The sequence below is a fragment of the Ambystoma mexicanum genome, chromosome 4p (genome assembly GCF_040938575.1).
Source record: "Ambystoma mexicanum isolate Mex_15411 chromosome 4p, UKY_AmexF1_1, whole genome shotgun sequence".
NCBI lineage: Eukaryota > Metazoa > Chordata > Amphibia > Caudata > Ambystomatidae > Ambystoma > Ambystoma mexicanum.
Window position 1 is genome coordinate 49,625,772 of NC_090927.1, and position 22,338 is coordinate 49,648,109.

The 22,338-nt window shown below is 45.4% G+C and overlaps 1 protein-coding gene across 1 annotated transcript in view; it reads left to right on the top strand.

Moving 5' to 3' along the window:
• LOC138452972 (exostosin-like 3) overlaps positions 1–22,338 on the top strand; it is a 218,561-nt gene that overhangs the window by 131,624 nt on the left and 64,599 nt on the right. Inside the window, exons 4-5 of the mRNA XM_069605337.1 lie at positions 1,718–1,862; positions 18,064–18,192. Of these exons, the coding sequence (XP_069461438.1) occupies positions 1,718–1,862; positions 18,064–18,192 (274 nt within the window). The remainder of the gene's footprint in view (positions 1–1,717; positions 1,863–18,063; positions 18,193–22,338) is intronic.

A 22,338-nucleotide genomic window follows, 5' to 3' on the forward strand; every position in this document is an offset into this window, starting at 1 on the left:
GCAGCCAGTTGGTCTGATCCAGACACTTTCATTAACAATTACCGGTTCAATTTACACCGTCCGGAGGTGGGGGCTTTTGGGGCAGGTGTGTTGAGTGTGGCACTCTAGTGAAATACCTTGTCACTACTGTCTGGATTTCTGGATTTAAATAAATGTGTATTGGTCGATAGCATTTTCCATTTGCCTTTTGGGGTTTTCTTTGTGCTCGGCCCATTCTTTCTGCAGTTGGTAGGCCTCATTGATAAGTGCTGGGATGTGGAAGAGTGGACGTGGTGGTCATGCTCAGGTGACTTACTGGTAACCTTCATTACTCCTAGTCCTTCTCTTCCTCGTCCCAGCACTAGTTTCCCGCCTCTCCCTTCCCCATGTTGAATGGGCCCATTGGGCAGTGTTACATACTGTTGGGTCTTGGGGAAGGCGGACTGTTATGCCCGGAGGCGGGAGGTGGGAGCTGGAGGGGCGGAACCTGAAGGTTTTAGAAATAGAAAGAGGGTTCCTGTATGGAGGTGGGACCCCTCTTTGATGAGTGCTGGGACGAGGAAGAGATGGACTAGGAGTAACGACGATTACGGGTAAGTAATCTATGCATTCTAGCGCATAGTCTATATATTGTATCTGGAGGTTTTCTACACCTACATGTCTCAGCCGCTTTTCTTCGAGGGCTCGCCCTTTCTCGGATTCCTCAGCTCTCTGTAGTGTGTTGCTGGGGAGGTCGGGATGGGGCATTCTAGCAAGTGTGTTTCCCTCTGGGGGGCCTGTGGACTTCTCATAGCTCATTGCTTCTTATTGCTGGAGAAAAGAGTCGGCTGCATGATTTCACAGCACAGGTCATGCCTTCTATCATTTGAAATGCAGGCAATGTCTATTTATTCCACATAACATGTCACATCTCTGGCCACCCTCCTGATTTCCGTCTTTCTGGTGGTTTTTTATTAGCAAAACATATGGACATTCTCTTTTTCAAACATGACAACACGTCTGGGAGCTGCATGCTTTTGCGAGTTTTGCAGACTCCCCTTTCCACAAAGGCTCAATGACTTATGGCAAGTGTTTCATTTACAGTAGTCTGCTTATCCATTATTTAATGTCTATATTAAGTCTAAGAGAGAGAGACTAGGCGGAGTTCAAAGGCAATCGTGGCTTGCAGATGGCATCTCAGGGGACAATTGCCCAGTGGAACAGGCTGCATTTCTCTGGGACACTTTGCAACGCTGCGGATGGTGTCAGACGGCAGCCAACTGGGGGTAGCTTGAGGTTGGGCCGTTGCCATGACAGCCGAACTGGGTTTTCTAAGTTCTTGCACTGTGGGAGCGAACAGACTTGTTTACATGTATGTACATTTTGTGTAAGGGGAACACAAGCATGGGCAGTTTCTTACACTTGAGAAGGGAGCGCTACGAATTGGAATAATATCCACATGTCTAGAAACACCCCCTGGAAAGCAGAGCAGGCCGCACGTTGTGCTTGTCACTTTTTCATTGGTCCTGCATCTGTTTTTGTGGGCTTGCATTTCAACAGGCACGGGCTCTGGTTGCTCCAGATTTCATCCACTGTAAAGTGTCCTCGCTTTTAAATTAAGTGCTCCACTTCACATTTTCCACACACCCTGGCTGTGCTAATTAGTGTCACATCTTGAATCAGCCAATGGGCGTGCATTGTTCATTTTACATAAAATGCACGGATGTAAAGGTTTTCCCAATGCTGTCCTGTGTTTCAGAGTTTGGAGAGAGGCCAGAGAGCGCGTGGTGGGCTTCCCTGGACGGTACCACGCGTGGGACATCCCGCACCAGTCCTGGCTCTACAATTCCAACTACTCGTGTGAGCTGTCCATGGTGCTGACCGGCGCGGCCTTCTTCCACAAGGTGAGTGCAGGGCGGCCTTCCTGTGTCCCACCCAGCCACACTGCTCAGAGTGGCCCTCTGCACATTACACAGTGCAGGGTTCACAGCACAGCATAGTTGCAATCAATCCGAGGCGTTCATGTCTCCACCCCTTTGCTTGGCAAAGGATTCTTATTTGCGTTTTCAGCTGTCTCACACCTTGGCGTCATACCTGCCTACATTTGAAAAACCCAAAACCCTGAGCTGTATGCCCCGCCCACAGCCTCACAAGACCCCGCCCCCTTGCACACGGTTCCGCCCACACACCCCGCCCACATGTCAACATTTGCAGTTTGCACTTTACAGTGGAATGCAATACATTTCATTAAATTGGCTATTCATAAGCACCCAAATTGCACAGGACGAAAGGCATACTTCTGCCATACACACACAAAACCAAGACAGGATATTTCCTTCAAATTGTGAACATGTGTGCCTGTTTTAAACTCCAAGAGCCAATAGAAAGGCTTTCCCTGGAACTTGCAGTACCGCAATTGGACACTTCACCTTAGTTGTTTGTCATCAGGTTCTATAGTGCAGTGGTGACGTGTCCAGCCTGCAAACCTGACCGCTGTGGCTGTGGTGCAATCCCTGCGGTTTTTAATTCATGAATTCACCTTAGCTGGGGTGGGGGGACAGAGTCCACCCTCTGGAAAAGGTGGGTGGACTCTGTCCACCTGCGTGTTCCCTGTTCCCTTGACTTGAGCCCTGGCAAACTGGCCCAAAAGAATGAGAGCTGAAGAAAATAAGAAGCGCGGTATACTGCTTTCTTTTTTATTTTCTTTTTGTTATTGATTTAGCTGACATTATATCAACTTTTCAATACACATATATGGAAATAAACAAAACACTTCATAATTAAAAAGAATGACATTAAATTCATAATGAAACATCACTTCTGAACAAATTATTATATTATGAGCCCAACTTGAGGGCTTTTAAAAAATTCCCAGAAGCTAACTGAATAGACATTTTGCCAGCACATAAGATATAAGGCCATCGTAGCTCCATTTCCAAGGAGCCCAAGTAGGGACAATGGTCTCCCAAATAAATGCATTGCAACTCTGTTAATGCAGGAGAAACTGAAATGAGATGCTCAAGCGACTCAGGCAACTATTCGCACAAAAACGACAAAAATTCATTTGTGTAGCTATGATTTTGCGTCTTGCTTGAATGACCCGCGTGGGCCACAGGTTGAAACGCAGCCTTAGGATGGCACTTTGCTTAGGAGATGAAGGAGATTTTACCAAGTACGGCTCCATAATTTTCATGTGTTTGGGATCACAATGATTCTTATATATATATGTTTAGCCTTGTCTGGATTTGTGACCAAGATATCTATGGTGATATCAGCTCTGGCGAAGGCAAATTGAACTTCCCTCATCCATTTTTGTACAAAGGCACGAGTAGTCGAAAACAAATATGATGACAAAATTTGTAGGATGTTATAACAATCAGTCAAAATCAAACATTTACAGAAAAGAGAACAAAGGCGCCACAGATAGACAGCATGGAGCGAAACTAAGCCAAGTTCATAGCGAAGCCATGAGCCTGGGATACATTGTGGCAAGGAGAGAATGCTTCTCCAAAATTTGGCTTCCAATTTGTCAAGAGAAAGTTGAGTCCAGATCAGCTGCGTTTCGAGGCCATAAAGAATGCATGGAAGGCCTTTCTGATTTCAGAAGGATAAAGCTGGGTTCAGTGTAATGCATGGAAGGCCTTTCTGATTTCAGAAGGATAAAGCTGGGTTCAGTGTAATGCATGGAAGGCCTTTCTGATTTCAGAAGGATAAAGCTGGGTTCAGTGTAATGCATGGAAGGCCTTTCTGATTTCAGAAGGATAAAGCTGGGTTCAGTGTAATGCATGGAAGGCCTTTCTGATTTCAGAAGGATAAAGCTGGGTTCAGTGTAATGCATGGAAGGCCTTTCTGATTTCAGAAGGATAAAGCTGGGTTCAGTGTAATGCATGGAAGGCCTTTCTGATTTCAGAAGGATAAAGCTGGGTTCAGTGTAATGCATGGAAGGCCTTTCTGATTTCAGAAGGATAAAGCTGGGTTCAGTGTAATGCATGGAAGGCCTTTCTGATTTCAGAAGGATAAAGCTGGGTTCAGTGTAATGCATGGAAGGCCTTTCTGATTTCAGAAGGATAAAGCTGGGTTCAGTGTAATGCATGGAAGGCCTTTCTGATTTCAGAAGGATAAAGCTGGGTTCAGTGTAATGCATGGAAGGCCTTTCTGATTTCAGAAGGATAAAGCTGGATTCAGTGTAATGCATGGAAGGCCTTTCTGATTTCAGAAGGATAAAGCTGGGTTCAGTGTAATGCATGGAAGGCCTTTCTGATTTCAGAAGGATAAAGCTGGGTTCAGTGTAATGCATGGAAGGCCTTTCTGATTTCAGAAGGATAAAGCTGGGTTCAGTGTAATGCATGGAAGGCCTTTCTGATTTCAGAAGGATAAAGCTGGGTTCAGTGTAATGCATGGAAGGCCTTTCTGATTTCAGAAGGATAAAGCTGGGTTCAGTGTAATGCATGGAAGGCCTTTCTGATTTCAGAAGGATAAAGCTGGGTTCAGTGTAATGCATGGAAGGCCTTTCTGATTTCAGAAGGATAAAGCTGGGTTCAGTGTAATGCATGGAAGGCCTTTCTGATTTCAGAAGGATAAAGCTGGGTTCAGTGTAATGCATGGAAGGCCTTTCTGATTTCAGAAGGATAAAGCTGGGTTCAGTGTAATGCATGGAAGGCCTTTCTGATTTCAGAAGGATAAAGCTGGGTTCAGTGTAATGCATGGAAGGCCTTTCTGATTTCAGAAGGATAAAGCTGGGTTCAGTGTAATGCATGGAAGGCCTTTCTGATTTCAGAAGGATAAAGCTGGGTTCAGTGTAATGCATGGAAGGCCTTTCTGATTTCAGAAGGATAAAGCTGGGTTCAGTGTAATGCATGGAAGGCCTTTCTGATTTCAGAAGGATAAAGCTGGGTTCAGTGTAATGCATGGAAGGCCTTTCTGATTTCAGAAGGATAAAGCTGGGTTCAGTGTAATGCATGGAAGGCCTTTCTGATTTCAGAAGGATAAAGCTGGGTTCAGTGTAATGCATGGAAGGCCTTTCTGATTTCAGAAGGATAAAGCTGGGTTCAGTGTAATGCATGGAAGGCCTTTCTGATTTCAGAAGGATAAAGCTGGGTTCAGTGTAATGCATGGAAGGCCTTTCTGATTTCAGAAGGATAAAGCTGGGTTCAGTGTAATGCATGGAAGGCCTTTCTGATTTCAGAAGGATAAAGCTGGGTTCAGTGTAATGCATGGAAGGCCTTTCTGATTTCAGAAGGATAAAGCTGGGTTCAGTGTAATGCATGGAAGGCCTTTCTGATTTCAGAAGGATAAAGCTGGGTTCAGTGTAATGCATGGAAGGCCTTTCTGATTTCAGAAGGATAAAGCTGGGTTCAGTGTAATGCATGGAAGGCCTTTCTGATTTCAGAAGGATAAAGCTGGGTTCAGTGTAATGCATGGAAGGCCTTTCTGATCTCAGAAGGATAAAGCTGGGTTCAGTGTAATGCATGGAAGGCCTTTCTGATTTTCAGTGTAATGCATGGAAGGCCTTTCTGATCTCAGAAGGATAAAGCTGGGTTCAGTGTAATGCATGGAAGGCCTTTCTGATTTCAGAAGGATAAAGCTGGGTTCAGTGTAATGCATGGAAGGCCTTTCTGATTTCAGAAGGATAAAGCTGGGTTCAGTGTAATGCATGGAAGGCCTTTCTGATTTCAGAAGGATAAAGCTGGGTTCAGTGTAAATTTACCATATCGCTGTAAAATTATCTTGGTTTGTGAGATGGCAGTAGCTAGCTTTTGCTCCAGGCCATCTACTTGGCCTACAGCATTCGGTCCAACCTCAAAAGTCATACCTAAATACATGTAACTTGGAACAATCACAAGTTTAGTTTTTTTAACTGGCCATGTGAATTTGTTATGGGTAGTTCTGACTGCAGAGTAAACTACGATTTGTGTTTTGCTAGTGTTGATTATGAGTTGGTTTGTATCAATGTAGGCACTAAATGCGGTTAATAATTCCGGCGACCTATTGGCGTTTTTTGCAATGAGGGCTTGATTGTCAGTGTAGATTCGTGTTTTGATGGCAGATTCATTTAGAATTGGGGCGTCAGAGTCTACAGCAGCGAAGGTCTGACTAACATCATAGATGAAGTAGTTAAAAATCGCTGAAGCGAGTAGACGGCCTTGTTTGAGGCCCCGGGCAGTTGGAATTCGAATGGATAATAAGCCATCTAGATTTAATCGGATACGAATAGAAGTTTGGGAATGAAGGGCATAGATGATTTCTCGTATGGCCGCAGAGCATTGGTCTCTCTCCAACTTCGACATCAACATTACCTGAGATATCGAGTCGAAGGCGGCATGTAGATCTATAAATGCAAAGTAGACTGATTGTTTGGATCTATGGCATTGGGCTTTTATAGCATTGAGACAAAATAGATTGATGCGAGTACCGAAGCCAGCGACAAACCCTGATTGATGTGGGTCTCTAAAGTGACCGGCTTCCGTCCATGCATTAAAATCACAAAGTATACGTTTTGCAAATAACTTGCCCGTGGCGTCCAATAAGGTGATTGGCCAATAGTTCCGCGGCAGGGTGCGGTCACCTTTTTTATAAATTGGAACAATGATCAATGTTTTCCATGATCGGGGTATTTCTTTGGATTTCAAAACTTGTTTAAAAATTTTGTCCAAAATCACAGCCCATAGACTTGGGTTGGATTTGAACATTAAATTGTGGAGCCCATCAGGGCCAGCTGCCCTAGATGAGCTTATCTCCCGAATGAATTGTTCAAAGATAGAAGAAGAACAATCTACGGACCACACTACTGCTGCATTGATGACTGAAGTAAACAGATCAAATTCAGCATCAGTGTATAAAGCAGTAAAGTGAGCTAGCCATTGATGTTCTTTGACAGAATGAACTTGGGATACTGATTAATGTTGATTAGTACATCGGTTAAGAAGAACCCAAGGAGCAGCTGAATTCTTTGTGGCTATAATTTTTAACATTTGCTCACTGTCCCTTTGATATTGTTGGGCCTTGTGCGCTCTAGTCCATTGCCGATATTTGCATTGTATGGAGTTAAAGGCTGATTTTGGACAGTCTTTGCTAGATTTAATAATTAACCTACGCTGATAACGATAGTGAACTGCAGGGTCGATGAAGTGGATATGCTTGGGTCTTTTGACCATCCGTAACAAAGGTAGGTCGAAGAAAAAAATCTAAGAGATTTGTGTATGGCATTGGGCATAGTCATACACTATTCTGGTCAATCGCTCTATCAAAAACCCCTAAAGTGTGTTTTGACCAATGAAGACGAGATCTAGCATTGTTAATGGATAAAGATTGTGTCATCCACAATTTCTCAGTTGGTGATGTGCTCCAATTGATGCATGCCGACAACAGATTGTGATCACTGTGTGGTTGGGGTATTACATTAAAGGCCCCCACATGTTGGAAAAGGTTGTGGTCGACAAAAATATAGTCTATGATGCTCGTTGAGGTGGCCCGCTGTCAAGTCGGTTTGGCCGGAATGTCTCCCTCAACCGCACCATTAAACATATGAAAATTCCTAAGGAGGGCCATTGATTGGCTTGTTTGCAATGGCCAGTGTTCTTGGCAGACAGGCAGTCTAAATTTATGTCGCCAACAACAATTGAATCAGTGATGTCGGGGCAAAGCAACATAAACTCAAGAAGTCTGCCTAGACCTAAATAAAAGGTGTCATTTGTTAGGCCAGCTGGATTGCGATATATGTTTATCAGAGCAATGACATGCTGTGGACACACAATTCGAACCAATTGTAAGAACAAGGTTACTGAGTCCCAGGCCGAGATTGAGAAACCTCGACTCTTATTCACCGCAACCAGCAAACCAGACAATGGACGAGCTTTCTCGTGTTTGATTGCTGGTAAAAGAATCGTGTCATAGTTGTCCCAAATGGGTGGATCAGAGGGGCATGCTTCTTGAAAAGCCAAGATGTCATGACTAACCAAGAAATCACAAAGGGAGACCTGTAGATGTGAGTGGCATTGCGTGTTCCAACTGGCAAGTCTAAGGGAAAGGTGGCATGGAGTGGCTGATGGTTAATGTGACTGGCGTGTATCTATGGAATACTCGGTTTCACCTCGCACCTGAGTGTAGGTGTTTGATATCGGCACTTAGTGGATCGATCTGGAGGTGTATCGTTCTGGGTCTTGAGCAACTAAAAAACCCATATCAAAGAGTCTCATTTTGGCTTGCCAGATGGTATTGAGCACGACACCTGATGGAATCCAGAGTCTAATGACCGAGGAGACCTTATCAGAGATAAAATCAGCACGATCAATGTCCCGTGAACTGATGTCCTCTAAATCAGGCACGTCTCCAAAGAGGCTAATCACACTTTTTCTATTTAAAGTGTAGGTCGGAAAGGATCCTCTCGAAATTTCATAATCAAAGAATGACAATCTGAGTTAAAATACTCAGTATGTCGTGAAAACCTATGAGGGTTATCCGAAATCCTAGAAGTGAAAGTGTGATGAGGCACAAACTCCGAGGATCGCGAAAGATTGAAATGCGTGGATGAGGAGAGCTTATCGGGTGCACCCTGAACTGGTGGAGCAGCGAAGGGCACTGATTGCGTTGGAGGTTTAAGTATCTCAGGACAAGGTGGCTGAATCACAGCTTTCGATGTAGTTTCTGGTTCTAGTTGAATCGCGGAGACATGTATACGTTGAGCCAGAGAGCTATCCTCTGCGCCCTTCAGTTGCTCAATTGACAAGAGTGTGGGGTGCTCTTTGGCGAGAAGGGGGCTCATCCATGCCTTAGAGTTGTTCATTATGGGAGGAACCTGGATTGCTTTCTGCATCACTGTTGGCAAGCTTTCTTTGGGTATCTCATTGATCAGATCATTTAAGGGGGGGTATGAGAAAGGCGAGTCTTTAGGGCCCGGATCTTCTGGTTGATTGGTAGTGGCATTGCCATTTATATTGATTTGAGTATCTGTCGATTTTTTACTAAGCTGTCTCAAATACGTTTTTGCTGCCCCTATGGCCCGGAAGAAAGAGGTTAGAGTGTTTTTTGTATGTCGAGCTGAAGGTACATTTTTTGATTTCTTAATAGTTGTGCATGGGCCCTTTTTTTTCTTGAGTGTAACAATGGGCAGCTCTCTGGGAGCCAACATGCGTTGGTCGTCTGTAACTGGCACCGTTGGCAAAGTGTGCAAATTACCAGGGGGAAGGGGGGGGGGTGTGGAATGCTTATCCACAAATCATTTTCTTTGGATTTTGGTGGGGCATCTACGTGATCTGTAATTGGACGAATGACTGGCAGAATGGGGAGAGCAGACAGAGACGGCATCCTTGGATCTACTGTCTTGACCTCATCAATAGTTACAACATCTTCATTAGGTTGCAAAGAGCGTTGGGTCCCCTCCAAACTACGAGCATTTGAATCTGCCACCAAAGAATTCAACCAAAGCGTCACTTGGTCAAGCTGTAAAGTTTGTTTGGAAATGTTGGCGTCTAAGGATTCAAAGAGTTTGAACAAAGTTAGCATTGTAGTATTGATGGCAGACAGCGCTATTTCAATCATCGGATTGCATGGGATTTCAGGTGTTATCGGAGGGGGTTGATTAGACCGCTTCGGTGTGGGGTGTACATAAGTAAGGGACCAAGAGTGATGTACGGAGGGGTCAGGGCAAACATCTCGTCGTGTGGAGTTGGCACTGTAGATGGATATAGGCGACTCACATTGACGGGCCTAAATAGAAATGTCTAGATCATCAGGCAGTGGGGACGAGGGTGCTTCTGACCAAATAGGACTAACCATCGGCACAAAACCTGGTCTGTTTTCTGGAATTTGCAGCAGGGTGGAGTCGGACACCATATGAGGCATCGCTTGAACAGCTGCAAAGGATTTTTGAGTGCATGAAGGAGCAGTATGGTTTGTAATATGGGGATTTGCAGTGCAATCTCTATATTGTACGGTAGGTTTGAACATACTGGAAACTGGTAATCTATTGATATTGGTAGGTGCTGGAATACCATGTAAAGAATGCAGAGCAGGAGAAGGACCCAGTACAATTGTTTTATGGCTAATACGAGTTCCTGTGTTTGTCGGCGTGCAGCTGCCCAGACCAGGATTATTAGTGGAAAAAGGCATGTTTTGTTTTCAACGAGTAGTACTTACCACAGTTAGGCATGAGGTCACTGGACCTCTCTCTATGAAAGGAAAACATTAGGGGAGGCACCCCTCTCACTTTCCAACACAAATTTCCACAGAAATCTAACAAGACAAGGAAAAGGCACTGCAGCTCGCGTGCCTCGCGGCTAAGCGGCCAAGCATTACTTAGCACGAGTACTTCTCACGAATGCGCGGGTGCGCGTGCAAACTTGTTTAAATGAGTTTAAATGAGAATACTGCTTTCAATCTGGTGTCATTAATGACAGCAGTATTACCACATTTATTTGCTTAAGCTTTCATTCTTTTTGGCCAGTTTGACTTATGTTTTAGCCGCACGTCAATTTAGGGCGACTAAAACATAAGGCAAACTGGCCAAAAAGAATGAAAACTTAAGCAAAATAAACGCGGTAATACTGCTTTCTGCTTTCAAAAGCGGTATTCTACATTTATTTTGCTCAAGTCTGCTGCAGCCAGCCTTCTTATTAGTCCCGCCCACACCTCCACCTGATTCAGCCAATCGGATGGGATCCGCAGCGAAAACCCAAAGACTCCAGGTTCTTCCCCAGAGACCCAGAGAAGAGGCTAAAAACCCTCAGTCTCTGGGGAAAACCCAGAGGTTAGGCAGGTATGCTTGGCGTCCTCCAAAAAATTCAATCCTCTACCCAATAGTCTTCAATCCATGCATAGATTCCTTGGGAACTCTCCTAAACGTCCCCAACAGAGCCATCCATCAGTCTGCTGAGGACACTCGGCTGTACTTACAGTCAGTGGCCCCCAGGACATCGCTCCTTCTGTTAAATACCTACCTCAAACTGACCCCAAGATCAAATACACCCGCCAAACTACAACTTGTGCAATAATGGTTGGACAACATGCCCCTCGGCTGTCACGCAGCCAAATTCCTGGGCTTCATGGACAGCAGGAGACTTTCCTTCCAAATGCTCACAGCAAAAAGGTGCACACCGTGGCTGCAGATCTCCACACTGCACAAAATCTAACCCTTCAATCCCCCACATGACTTCCGCATAGTGGTCCCAAGCCCTCGTTATCTTGCACATCGAGGGAAATTCCCTCCTTACTGGGTCTCCAGCCGTACACCTGGCAACCTGCAAGGCAGCCTACCATCCCGCAGCCCGCCTCATTAGAGGTGCCCGCAAATTCACGCACATCTCTCCTACAGTGCGCAAACTTTACTGGCTGCCCCTCCATGCCAAGGTCATATTTATGCGTTAACACCCGATCCAGCCAGCCTGATCGAGTGTTATCGGCACAGGGCCCGAGATGTATAACAGGGGTCCCCGGGCTGATAACACTTGATCCGGCATGCAGAAGAGGATGTTAACGCTATTAGCACCCTGGGTTGCCCATCTGGTAACTCGGGGAGGTGAGAGCGGTGTATTTTGTTTGAATGAACGGGAAGCCGCGCATTGTCCAGTTCATTGAAACAAAATACTTTACTAAGATGGCCGCTGTGGAGGTGGAAAGCAGGGCTTCTTAAAGTGCCCCTCTTCTATTTCCGTGGCAGTCTGGAGGGAGCGTGGTGGCAGCAGCAGGGGCAGATGCTTTCTGCCACTACTGAAACAAAAGGTAAGTGCAGGGGGGAAATAAAATGAAAATTAAACTTACTGGAAGGAAGGGTGAGTGCAAGATAGTGGGGCGGGGTGAGGGAAGCAGCCAGAAGGCTGCTCGGAACGTGGGCTCAGATTAGCAGTTTTAGCCTGTGTTCAGAGCAACCTGATTGGTTTGCTCCACCGCCCTGGGTGCTAATATAAATGACATAGATCTAAAGAGCATCCTCAAACAGAACACCAACATAGTTGGCGGCTAAACTCCACACCTTTTCAGGCTCTCGCACGTCACATAGCAAAACCACCAAAAGGTTGGAGTCTAAGCTAGCCTGTAAAGGGAATACTTCTCCTCCTGCCGCACCCGACACCTGGAACTTAATCCTGGGAGAGGCTCCAAATGCCTTAACCATCCTCCTGTTGTGCAAAATACTAAAGTGTCTCTTTCAACAAAACCTTCCAGACTGCTAACACTCTGCTCTCCCTCCTCCAACAGTGCTGAGCTACTGCATAAAATGGCAATCCCAATGCTCTCGGGCTATGTTTACGCTACAAGCAATACAGAAGTAATGAAGTAATAACCAGAGTACTGAAGGTCCACCACTGTACGCGAGTGCGTCATTGTTGGGGAGATTTGTCATGTTTATGCTTCATCCCCTCTCCTAGTGAGACCTCAGCACCTTTTGCGGGACTTCTTGATCTTTTTTTTCTTTCTATCCTGACCGAGGGGAGCCTTTTTCCCCTCATTCATTCATATTTGCTCTGACATTTAGGACTCTGTGGATCTCTGAGCTGGGGGTAAATAATCCAGATTCGTGATAGGGCCAGTCCTTAAATGCAGTGGTAATGCCATTACAACTGCATTTAAGGGTTACCGCCCAACTCGTGATGAGGCCCTTAGTAGTTAGCCAAAGTCTTGGGTACTCTCTTCATGAAGTGCTGTTTTCTTGACTTTGCAGGGAATACCATGTTCCAGTTATTAGGTTCCAAGTCCTGTTCTGTTCTAATGTTGTGAATGCCAATGTATTTTCGTAACACTTGACTCATCAAAATAACCAGTGTTCCCATCCTGCAGGAATAGGACTGTAGCTCTTTTAGACAAGGTTATATCATGGCAAAGCCTTACAGTGGTAGCTTTGCACTGTACAGTGGACCTTTGGCACAGTCATACAGTGTTCTCTGGGCTGATTATAGAAACTACACATAACCTCTTTGGAACACAGGCCAAATGAGGCTCACTGATAGTCCTAGATGGTTTCCACTCTTAAACTTTGTATTCTTGGTGTGACGTGTGTTACCACTGTATGATTGGAGAACTCCCATCTAGCAGGCACAGTTCTGATTAACTTGTAATGGGTTGGCAGGCGCAGAACGATGGTCTGGAAGGTTGTCCAGAGCAATGCCAGTGGTTAAGAATCATTCTAAACCTTCCAGCCATCACCTCTTTGTTTTTTCTTTGTCACCCCGAGTGGGACGGGTATGCCCAGACGTGGGTCCCGTGCCTGCTCGGCCTAGAGACACAAGCTACTCCTCACTGATGAGGCCCAACAAGGGCGAAACATGTTTGGGGATGCTTGTGGTCTCGTGCAGAAGGGCTGTGACCTAGCAGTTCGGGCTGGACTGCCCCTTTTGGGGTGGGACCAAGCCTGATTTGCATATGGTCTTTCCCCTTCTGTAATGGCTCGGCAGGGTTGCCCAGAGCAATGCCAGAGGTTATCACCTCTTTATTTTTGCACAGTTCCGATTAGCTGCCAGCTGTTCGACTCATTTGAGTAAGCAAACCTATTGTAATGTCACTCCATGGGCATTCCTCTTCTAAATATTGTTTGGATTTGCAAGGCAATGTGAAGCTGTATGTGTGGGTACTGGGAGGAAATGGGTCTAGCTAACGTTCTCTGGGCGTGGTGCCTATATTAGTGACATGTAAACCTGCTCCCTGCTCTGAAACCAATGAATGGGCATGTGTGCTAAGACATGGTTGGGCCAAATGCTTCTGTGGTTTCTGCAGGAATGTGATTTCATTATAACCGTGTCTTGAGAAATGTGGCAGCATGGTCTGAAGTTTCAGACCTACAAATGGCTGCTATATGGGTGGATCCCATTTGCAATTATTCCTTTCGTGTGAGGTGTAAAAGCTATTAAAAAAGCCCCTTAATACATAGTTGCCCACAACATGTGGGGTTGTGCAAAGGAGCTGAGAAATTAGAATTTCCAGAAACTAGGCAGGGAGCCCCATGGCGCTTCTTTACTGGTAATATTCCCTCCCTAACTAGAGTATTGCTGATGCCAAGCGCTGGGCAGCTGACCCGGCTTCCTTGATTATGTGGAAATGCTGTGAACCCAGTATCTGGGGCGGAAACCTCAGCACCAGAAGTGCTTTTGCTTTGGGAAGCGCAAGGCTGCCACCTTAATTCTTCCGGGAAAGATGGTGGTCTCCGAGACTATATGGCAGTGTCCCTAGAATTTCTTTCATGATCACACAAGAAGCCACTGTGACAGGCATAACTCTTTATTGCTCTTACTTTTATGATTTCATGTATATCGGTCCTAAGTGCAGTGAAAGTAACTTAACCGATAGAGCTACCCAGAGTGCGACTGCAGACCTCACCGTAATGGATGCTCTTGACAGAGGGTGACCGCTCTTACCCAGAGTGCAACTGCAGACCTCACCGTAATGGATGCTCGTGACAGAGGTGACCGCTCTTACCCAGAGTGCAACTGCAGACCTCACCATAATGGATGCTCTTGACAGAGGGTGACCGCTCTTACCCAGAGTACAACTGCATACCTCACCGTAATGGATGCTCGTGACAGAGGTGACCGCTCTTACCCAGAGTGAAACTGCAGACCTCACCGTAATGGATGCCCGTGACATAGGGTGACCGCTCTTACCCAGAGTGCAACTGGAGACCTCACCGTAATGGATGCTCGTGACAGAGGGTGACTGATCCTACCCAGAGTGCAACTGCAGACCTCACCGTAATGGATGCTCGTGACAGAGGTGACCGCTCTTACCCAGAGTGCAACTGCAGACTCACCGTAATGATTGCTCTTGACAGAGGGTGACCGCTGTTACCCAGAGTGCGACTGCAGACCTCACTGTAATGGATGCTCTTGACAAAGGGTGACCGCTCTTTTACCCAGAGTGCGACTGCAGACCTCACCGTAATGGATGCTCTTGACAGAGGGTGACCGCTCTTACCCAGAGTGCGACTGCAGACCTCACCGTAATGGATGCTCTTGGCAGAGGGTGGCCGCTTTTACCCAGAGTGCAACTGCAGACCTCACTGTAATGGATGCTCTTGACAGAGGGTGACCGCTCTTACCCAGAGTGCAACTGCAGACCTCACCGTAATAGATGCTCGTGACAGGTGACCGCTCTTACCCAGAGTGCAACTGCAGACCTCACCGTAATGGATGCTCTTGACAGAGGGTGACCGCTCTTACCCAGACTTTGGCACCAATAAAGCCACATAGAATTGCACAGTCCCACACAGGAATAGCAACTGACCATCTGTCTACATCCGATTAGCACCCCCTTCTCATCACTCCCTGAGGACAGGACCCATTTGTAAGGGGCAAGGTACAACACCTACTGAAAAATAGCCTCAGATAAAAGGGAATGACATTACGGTGGGAAACTAACTTAAGAGCCACATGCAATGCCATAAAAGGTCCTGGCTGTGCACTTTCAATACTCTTCTCTGACATAGAATGGCTACTACTCTCCAATGAATGCACTAAAAGTATATAGCAAATGAACACTGCCATTGAGGCTCACCATGTTCCCAATGTCAAAAGGGCATCCCTAATATTATACCCCCAGACATAGTCCCACCCCAGACCTCTGGTGACAAGAAAGAGGCTAATTTTGGAATCAATATTTTGTTTTATTAAAGTAAAATCAGTTCAAAGGTGAACCACAGCTTCACGCAGAGGAAGTCACCACAATGTTACATAATCACAGGCAGCTTGACTACACAATCGAAATTGACCTACCTGCGTTTTTCGCTATTTCTCACACACAAGCATTCATCTCTATGATCAATTCTGTATTCATATCGAGGTCTCTTCCACTCACCGGCCATTGGGGGGGGTAAGTGTGCCACATAATCATCAAGACGGCAAATCGTTTGTGACCATGACGTGCTTCTTCAAAACATTGTACTTTTTCTAACTGCACATAGTTACACTTGAGCATAATGTACAGGCCTTTAGCTTTCCCTAATATTACCAAAGGTTTCTGTTATCAGGAAAATGTTGCATGCCCCTAACCCTTTCCTGTGTGTGCTGCTGAGGTTTTCTAGTACGTGTGTTATTGAAATAAGCTCATAGCAAACACAATTTCAGCGCACCCACCCCAGCCTGGGACAATGGTTTTCAGATTGTGTTGAACCGATATAAATACCCCGTCCCTTTCGCTTCCCTTATGAATTTCACTGTGTAATGTCAGAATGAGGGGATTTACATTTGCTTATTAAATATCTACAGCATCCAAAGGTTACACATTGTTAATCTATTCTCTGTTGGGCTATGAAGCACGGGCCATCGGTACACAGTCTGAACTGCCAACTATGCCTGTAGAAACACACAGAGTTCAATTTGATTGGACTTGATTTACAAAAAGAAGATACAGTTACATTGCACAGAATTGCTATCAATTTAACACTGCAGTTGTTGCAGTTATCTTAACTACCATCTTCAGCGAATGTGTACAACACACCCCTTTTTTAGAATTTTTCCGTGGCAGGTCATGACATCATCATACAGTTAAGCATTCACATATAAACCTAATTCATTACAAGTCCATCTGGCTTGAGGTTGCCTACCCCCGGATGCAATTGCACATGGTTTGCAAGAGTACGTCACACAATATGATGCAGGGATGAATAAATAGGTTCCCTTTGAACTGGGGATAGCCATCTCACCCACCCCGACTTGCTAGCGTCTCTGAACACTCTAATCTAAACGACTACTAATTCAACATGCATGGCCTATGGTTACATCCTGGGGAAACAATCGAAACACATGGAGTATCATGAACTCTGGTGTCCTTCACTCCAGGTTTCCTGCTGGTCAGAAAGCAAATGGCAGCATCCGTCTAAACAGTACATAACAAGCTGCCATGCACTTAACAAATTACATCTTCCTTCTGCGATACGGCAAAGCCATACAAACCATGAGCCGACCTGTTGACTTACCATCTGCAAAGGTCGTAGCTACTCATTACCTCTCCTCTGGCCTCCATAAGCAGTTTTCCCCAGCCACTCGGAATTCCCCACACAAGCCCTGATGGCAGAGTTTAACCAATTTATGAAAAGAGCACATTGCATAGATTTGTAAATTCCCCATGTATGTATATTGGTGCATGCATGTTTAATAACTATCATGTCACCTTCACAGTGAGTTCTTCGTGACAAATCCCCTTCCTTGCATGCGCATTATGAAGCTCCTCATTGCCCAGCTTCCAGGCGCTTCATGGCACACCAGACCCAGATTGTACTTTTATTTAATTGGTGATTTTGGTATTTATCTTGCTGTGCGCATGCACATCTAAAATGTATAAATTTAAACACAAAGTAACACTTACAGTAAAACATATCATTCTCGTTAACTACGCTAGATACATATACAATTACAACATCGGACCAACTTCCCCGCTCCCACGACCACATATATGGCGCCCGCAGCACAAACCCCTCTTTCTCATTGGGCCATTTCCTTTCCTGACCACTCCAACACGCTTCATGTACACAGTGACCAGTTATCATGCATGTTAACAAACATATAACTATTAAAGCTGTTAGTTTCTTGGGATAAGGGAGGAGAACATAGAGGCCAGGCAATCTCTGGATAGAGATGTAAGGGGGTGTAGTGTCAATCCCCCTTCACCTTCCCTTTGATGCCCCCCAGTGGGATACCGCTTGGCCTGTCTTCATGGGAGTGTTAAGCTAAGCGGCCTCACCTCCGAAGTCCCAAAGGGGATGGCTCACCTTGGAGAGAGGGGACACATTCCATGGCTTTGTGACAATTTGTATGTCGAACTGTTAAATCACATTGCTTACGTTAATTTATTACTCAAAATCACTCTGATGCATTTAGAAATATCGGGATTGTAAAAGAAAAAACCTGTGCCAATTTTGTATGATGTGAAAAGCTTTCTTGTGACATAAGTTTTCACACAGCATGATCAGATTTTCCCAATCCATGGGAATCTACCTTCAGTATCATTACCTGGATAAAAAGGGTTCTTTACGTTGGGGTTGTTTGGGAATGCGTGGAGCTGTGCTCCCGAAGAACGTCATTGGATGAAAAGGGTTCTTTACTTTGGGGATGTTTGGGAATGCGTGGAGCTGTGATCCCGAAGAACGTCATCAAACAGAAAATCTTTTCTGTCTTCTTTCTTCTCCAGTACTACGCCTACCTGTACTCCTATGTGATGCCGCGAGCAATCCGCGACATGGTAGACGAGTACATCAACTGTGAGGATATTGCCATGAACTTTCTCGTCTCGCACATTACACGGAAGCCACCCATCAAGGTAAGGAAAACCACTTCATGCCTTTTACTTCATTGCCACATTGGCCATTCTTCAGAGTGGGCGTTGCTGTGATTTCAAGATCTGTTTTTAGTCATGTCTTCTGTATGATCCTGCTGTTTTTAGTCATGTCTTCTATATGATCCTGCTGTTTTAGTCATGTCTTCTGTATGATCCTGCTGTTTCTAGTCATGTCTTCTATATGATCCTGCTGTTTTAGTCATGTCTTCTGTATGATCCTGCTGTTTTTAGTCATGTCTTCTGTATGATCCTGCTGTTTTAGTCATGTCTTCTGTATGATCCTGCTGTTTTTAGTCATGTCTTCTGTATGATCCTGCTGTTTTTAGTCATGTCTTCTATATGATCCTGCTGTTTTAGTCATGTCTTCTGTATGATCCTGCTGTTTTTAGTCATGTCTTCTATATGATCCTGCTGTTTTAGTCATGTCTTCTGTATGATCCTGCTCTTTTTAGTCATGTCTTCTGTATGATCCTATTGTAGTCCTTTTCTTACAGCTTCAAAATAAAAAAACGTTTATCAGCTCTTGCTTTGCCTAGAGCATGGGTAGAATAAATGTACTTTGAGGATCATGTAGTTATTGCTTTTTAAGCTTTTCTTTTAGTGCAATTCCTTAACGAGCAGAATTAGTTATCACTGTATTTTCATCTAATCAAAAAGAATTACAAATCTCTACATCAATAAACTATTGATATGGCTGAAGGTAATTAAGTGCAAGGGGCAAGAATCTTAAAATTCCAATGGAACATAAAATCCTGTACTTTTACTCTGGGGATTTAGTGGGCTGGTTAAGCAAATATCACTATTTTTGGTACGATGCCCTGCAGCGACCTCACGCAGTGTGTATTTCTAACTATGCGCGTGAGAATATTTATTTAGTGTCCATAGAATCCAAAGTAAAGCTGTGACAAACCAAGATGATTTTATGAATGGGCCATCTTGGAGAAAGAACTGATTGGCAGAGTACAGAAGATTCTAACATAATTAGCCGAGTGAACACGTGTGATTATAAGGTCTGAAATATGTGGGGATTTCTTGTGGCATTTGTTAATAGTGCCACCTGTACATATAAAGTATAACGCAACAGCATGCGCAGAGGAAAGCACCTCCATGACCCATGGAAAAGTGACCATTTGTTTAATCACAGCATTGATTTGTAATATGTTTGATTGCCACGTTTCCGGATTTGTTTAAAAGTATTCGCATTTAGTGATAATGTGCCCATCTGATTGCCCAGTCCTTGATCAGTGCCCTTCACATCGGTTTTAGACTGTTTATCGTAGATGTATTTACAACAATGCCGCCCAGGGCAAGGGTGGCAAATTGCCAGAGGAGCAGCTTCTTGCAATTTATTTTCAATTTACTGGTTGTCATTTTTTAAATATAAAGCCAATTCTGTTTCTCTGAGTCTGGCTCATCAATTTTGAGCTGTTAGCAGTCATTCCACTCTGACAGCTAAAGTCTTTGATGGACAAACTTGTATATATGCTTGATATTTGCAAAAGCTTTATTGTTATGGTGACTTTTGTTTAAAAAATAAAAATTTCTTAAAAAAGAAACACCCACCAAACCCAGCGTGGTATAGGTGGGAGGCAATTCAGCAGCCTGCCACTAATCTGCAAGGTGGGAGACCGTCTGCTGGATTGGGTGTGGGATGGTTATCAGATAACTCAGCAATTTGCCACTAATCTGCAAGGTGGGAGACCGTCTGCTGGATTGGGTGTGGGATGGTTATCAGATAATTCAGCAATTTGCCACTAATCTGCAAGGTGGGAGACTGTCTGCTGGATTGGGTGTGGGATGGTTATCAGATAATCCAGTCGCCTGCCACTAATCTGCAAGGTGGGAGACCGTCTGGTGTATTGGATGTGGGATGGTTATCAGATAATTCAGCAATTTGCCACTAATCTGCAAGGTGAGAGACCAACTGCTGGATTGGGTGTGGGATGGTTATCAGATAATTCAGCAATTTGCCACTAATCTGCAAGGTGGGCGACCGTCTGCTGGATTGGGTGTGGGATGGTTATCAGATAATTCAGCAATTTGCCACTAATCTGCAAGGTGGGAGACCGTCTGCTGGATTGGGTGTGGGATGGTTATCAGATAATTCAGCAATTTGCCACTAATCTGCAAGGTGGGAGACTGTCTGCTGGATTGGGTGTGGGATGGTTATCAGATAATCCAGTCGCCTGCCACTAATCTGCAAGGTGGGAGACCGTCTGGTGGATTGGATGTGGCATGGTTATCAGATAATTCAGCAATTTGCCACTAATCTGCAAGGTGGGAGACCATCTGCTGGATTGGATGTGGGATGGTTATCAGATAATTCAGCAATTTGCCACTAATCTGCAAGGTGGGAGGCCGTCTGCTGGAATGGGTGTTGGATGGTTATCAGATAATCCAGTCGCCTGCCACTAATCTGCAAGGTGGGAGGCCGTCTGCTGGAATGGGTGTTGGATGGTTATCAGATAATTCAGCAGCCTGCCTCTAATCTGCAAGGTGGGAGACCGTCTGACGGATTGGGTGTGGGCTTCTTATCAGATAATCCAGTCGCCTGCCACTAATCTGCAAGGTGGGAGACAGTCTGGTGGATTGGGTGTGGGATGTTATCAGATATTCCAGCAGCCTGCCACTAATCTGCAAGGTGGGAGACCGTCTGCTGGATTGGGTGTGGGATGGTTATCAGATAATTCAGCAATTTGCCACTAATCTGCAAGGTGGGAGACCGTCTGCTGGATTGTGTGTTTGATGGTTATCAGATATTCCAGCAGCCTGCCACTAATCTGCAAGGTGGGAGACCGTCTGCTGGATTGGGTGTGGGATGGTTATCAGATAATTCAGCAATTTGCCACTAATCTGCAAGGTGAGAGACCATCTGCTGGATTGGGTGTGGGATGGTTATCAGATAATTCAGCAATTTGCCACTAATCTGCAAGGTGAGAGACCATCTGCTGGATTGGGTGTGGGATGGTTATCAGATAATTCAGCAATTTGCCACTAATCTGCAAGGTGGGAGACTGTCTGCTGGATTGGGTGTGGGATGGTTATCAGATAATCCAGTCGCCTGCCACTAATCTGCAAGGTGAGAGACCATCTGCTGGATTGGGTGTGGGATGCTTATCAGATAATTCAGCAATTTGCCACTAATCTGCAAGGTGGGAGGCCGTCTGCTGGAATGGGTGTGGGATGGTTATCAGATAATTCAGCAGCCTGCCTCTAATCTGCAAGGTGGGAGACCGTCTGACGGATTGGGTGTGGGATTCTTATCAGATAATCCAGTCGCCTGCCACTAATCTGCAAGGTGGGAGACAGTCTGGTGGATTGGGTGTGGGATGTTATCAGATAATCCAGCAGCCTCCCACTAACCTGCAAGGTGGGAGACCGTCTGCTGGATTGTGTGTGGGATGGTTATCAGATATTCCAGCAGCCTGCCACTAATCTGCAAGGTGGGAGACCGTCTGCTGGATTGTGTGTGGGGTGGTTATCAGATATTCCAGCAGCCTGCCACTAATCTGCAAGGTGGGAGACCGTCTGCTGGATTGGGTGTGGGATGGTTATCAGATAATTCAGCAGCCTGCCACTAATCTGCAAGGTGGGAGACCGTCTGGTGGATTGGGTGTGGGATGGTTATCGGGTAATTCAGCAGCCTGCCACTAATCTGCAAGGTGGGAGACCGTCTGGTGGAATGGGTGTGGGATGGTTATCGGGTAATTCAGCAGCCTGCCACTAATCTGCAAGGTGGGAGACCGTCTGGTGGATTGGGTGTGGGATGGTTATCAGATAATTCAGCAATTTGCCACTAATCTGCAAGGTGGGAGGCCGTCTGCTGGATTGGGTGTGGGATGGTTATCAGATAATTCAGCAGCCTGCCACTAATCTGCAAGGTGGGAGACCGTCTGCTGGATTGTGTGTGGGATGGTTATCAGATATTCCAGCAGCCTGCCACTAATCTGCAAGGTGGGAGACCGTCTGCTGGATTGGGTGTGGGATGGTTATCAGATAATTCAGCAGCCTGCCACTAATCTGCAAGGTGGGAGACCGTCTGGTGGATTGGGTGTGGGATGGTTATCGGGTAATTCAGCAGCCTGCCACTAATCTGCAAGGTGGGAGACCGTCTGGTGGAATGGGTGT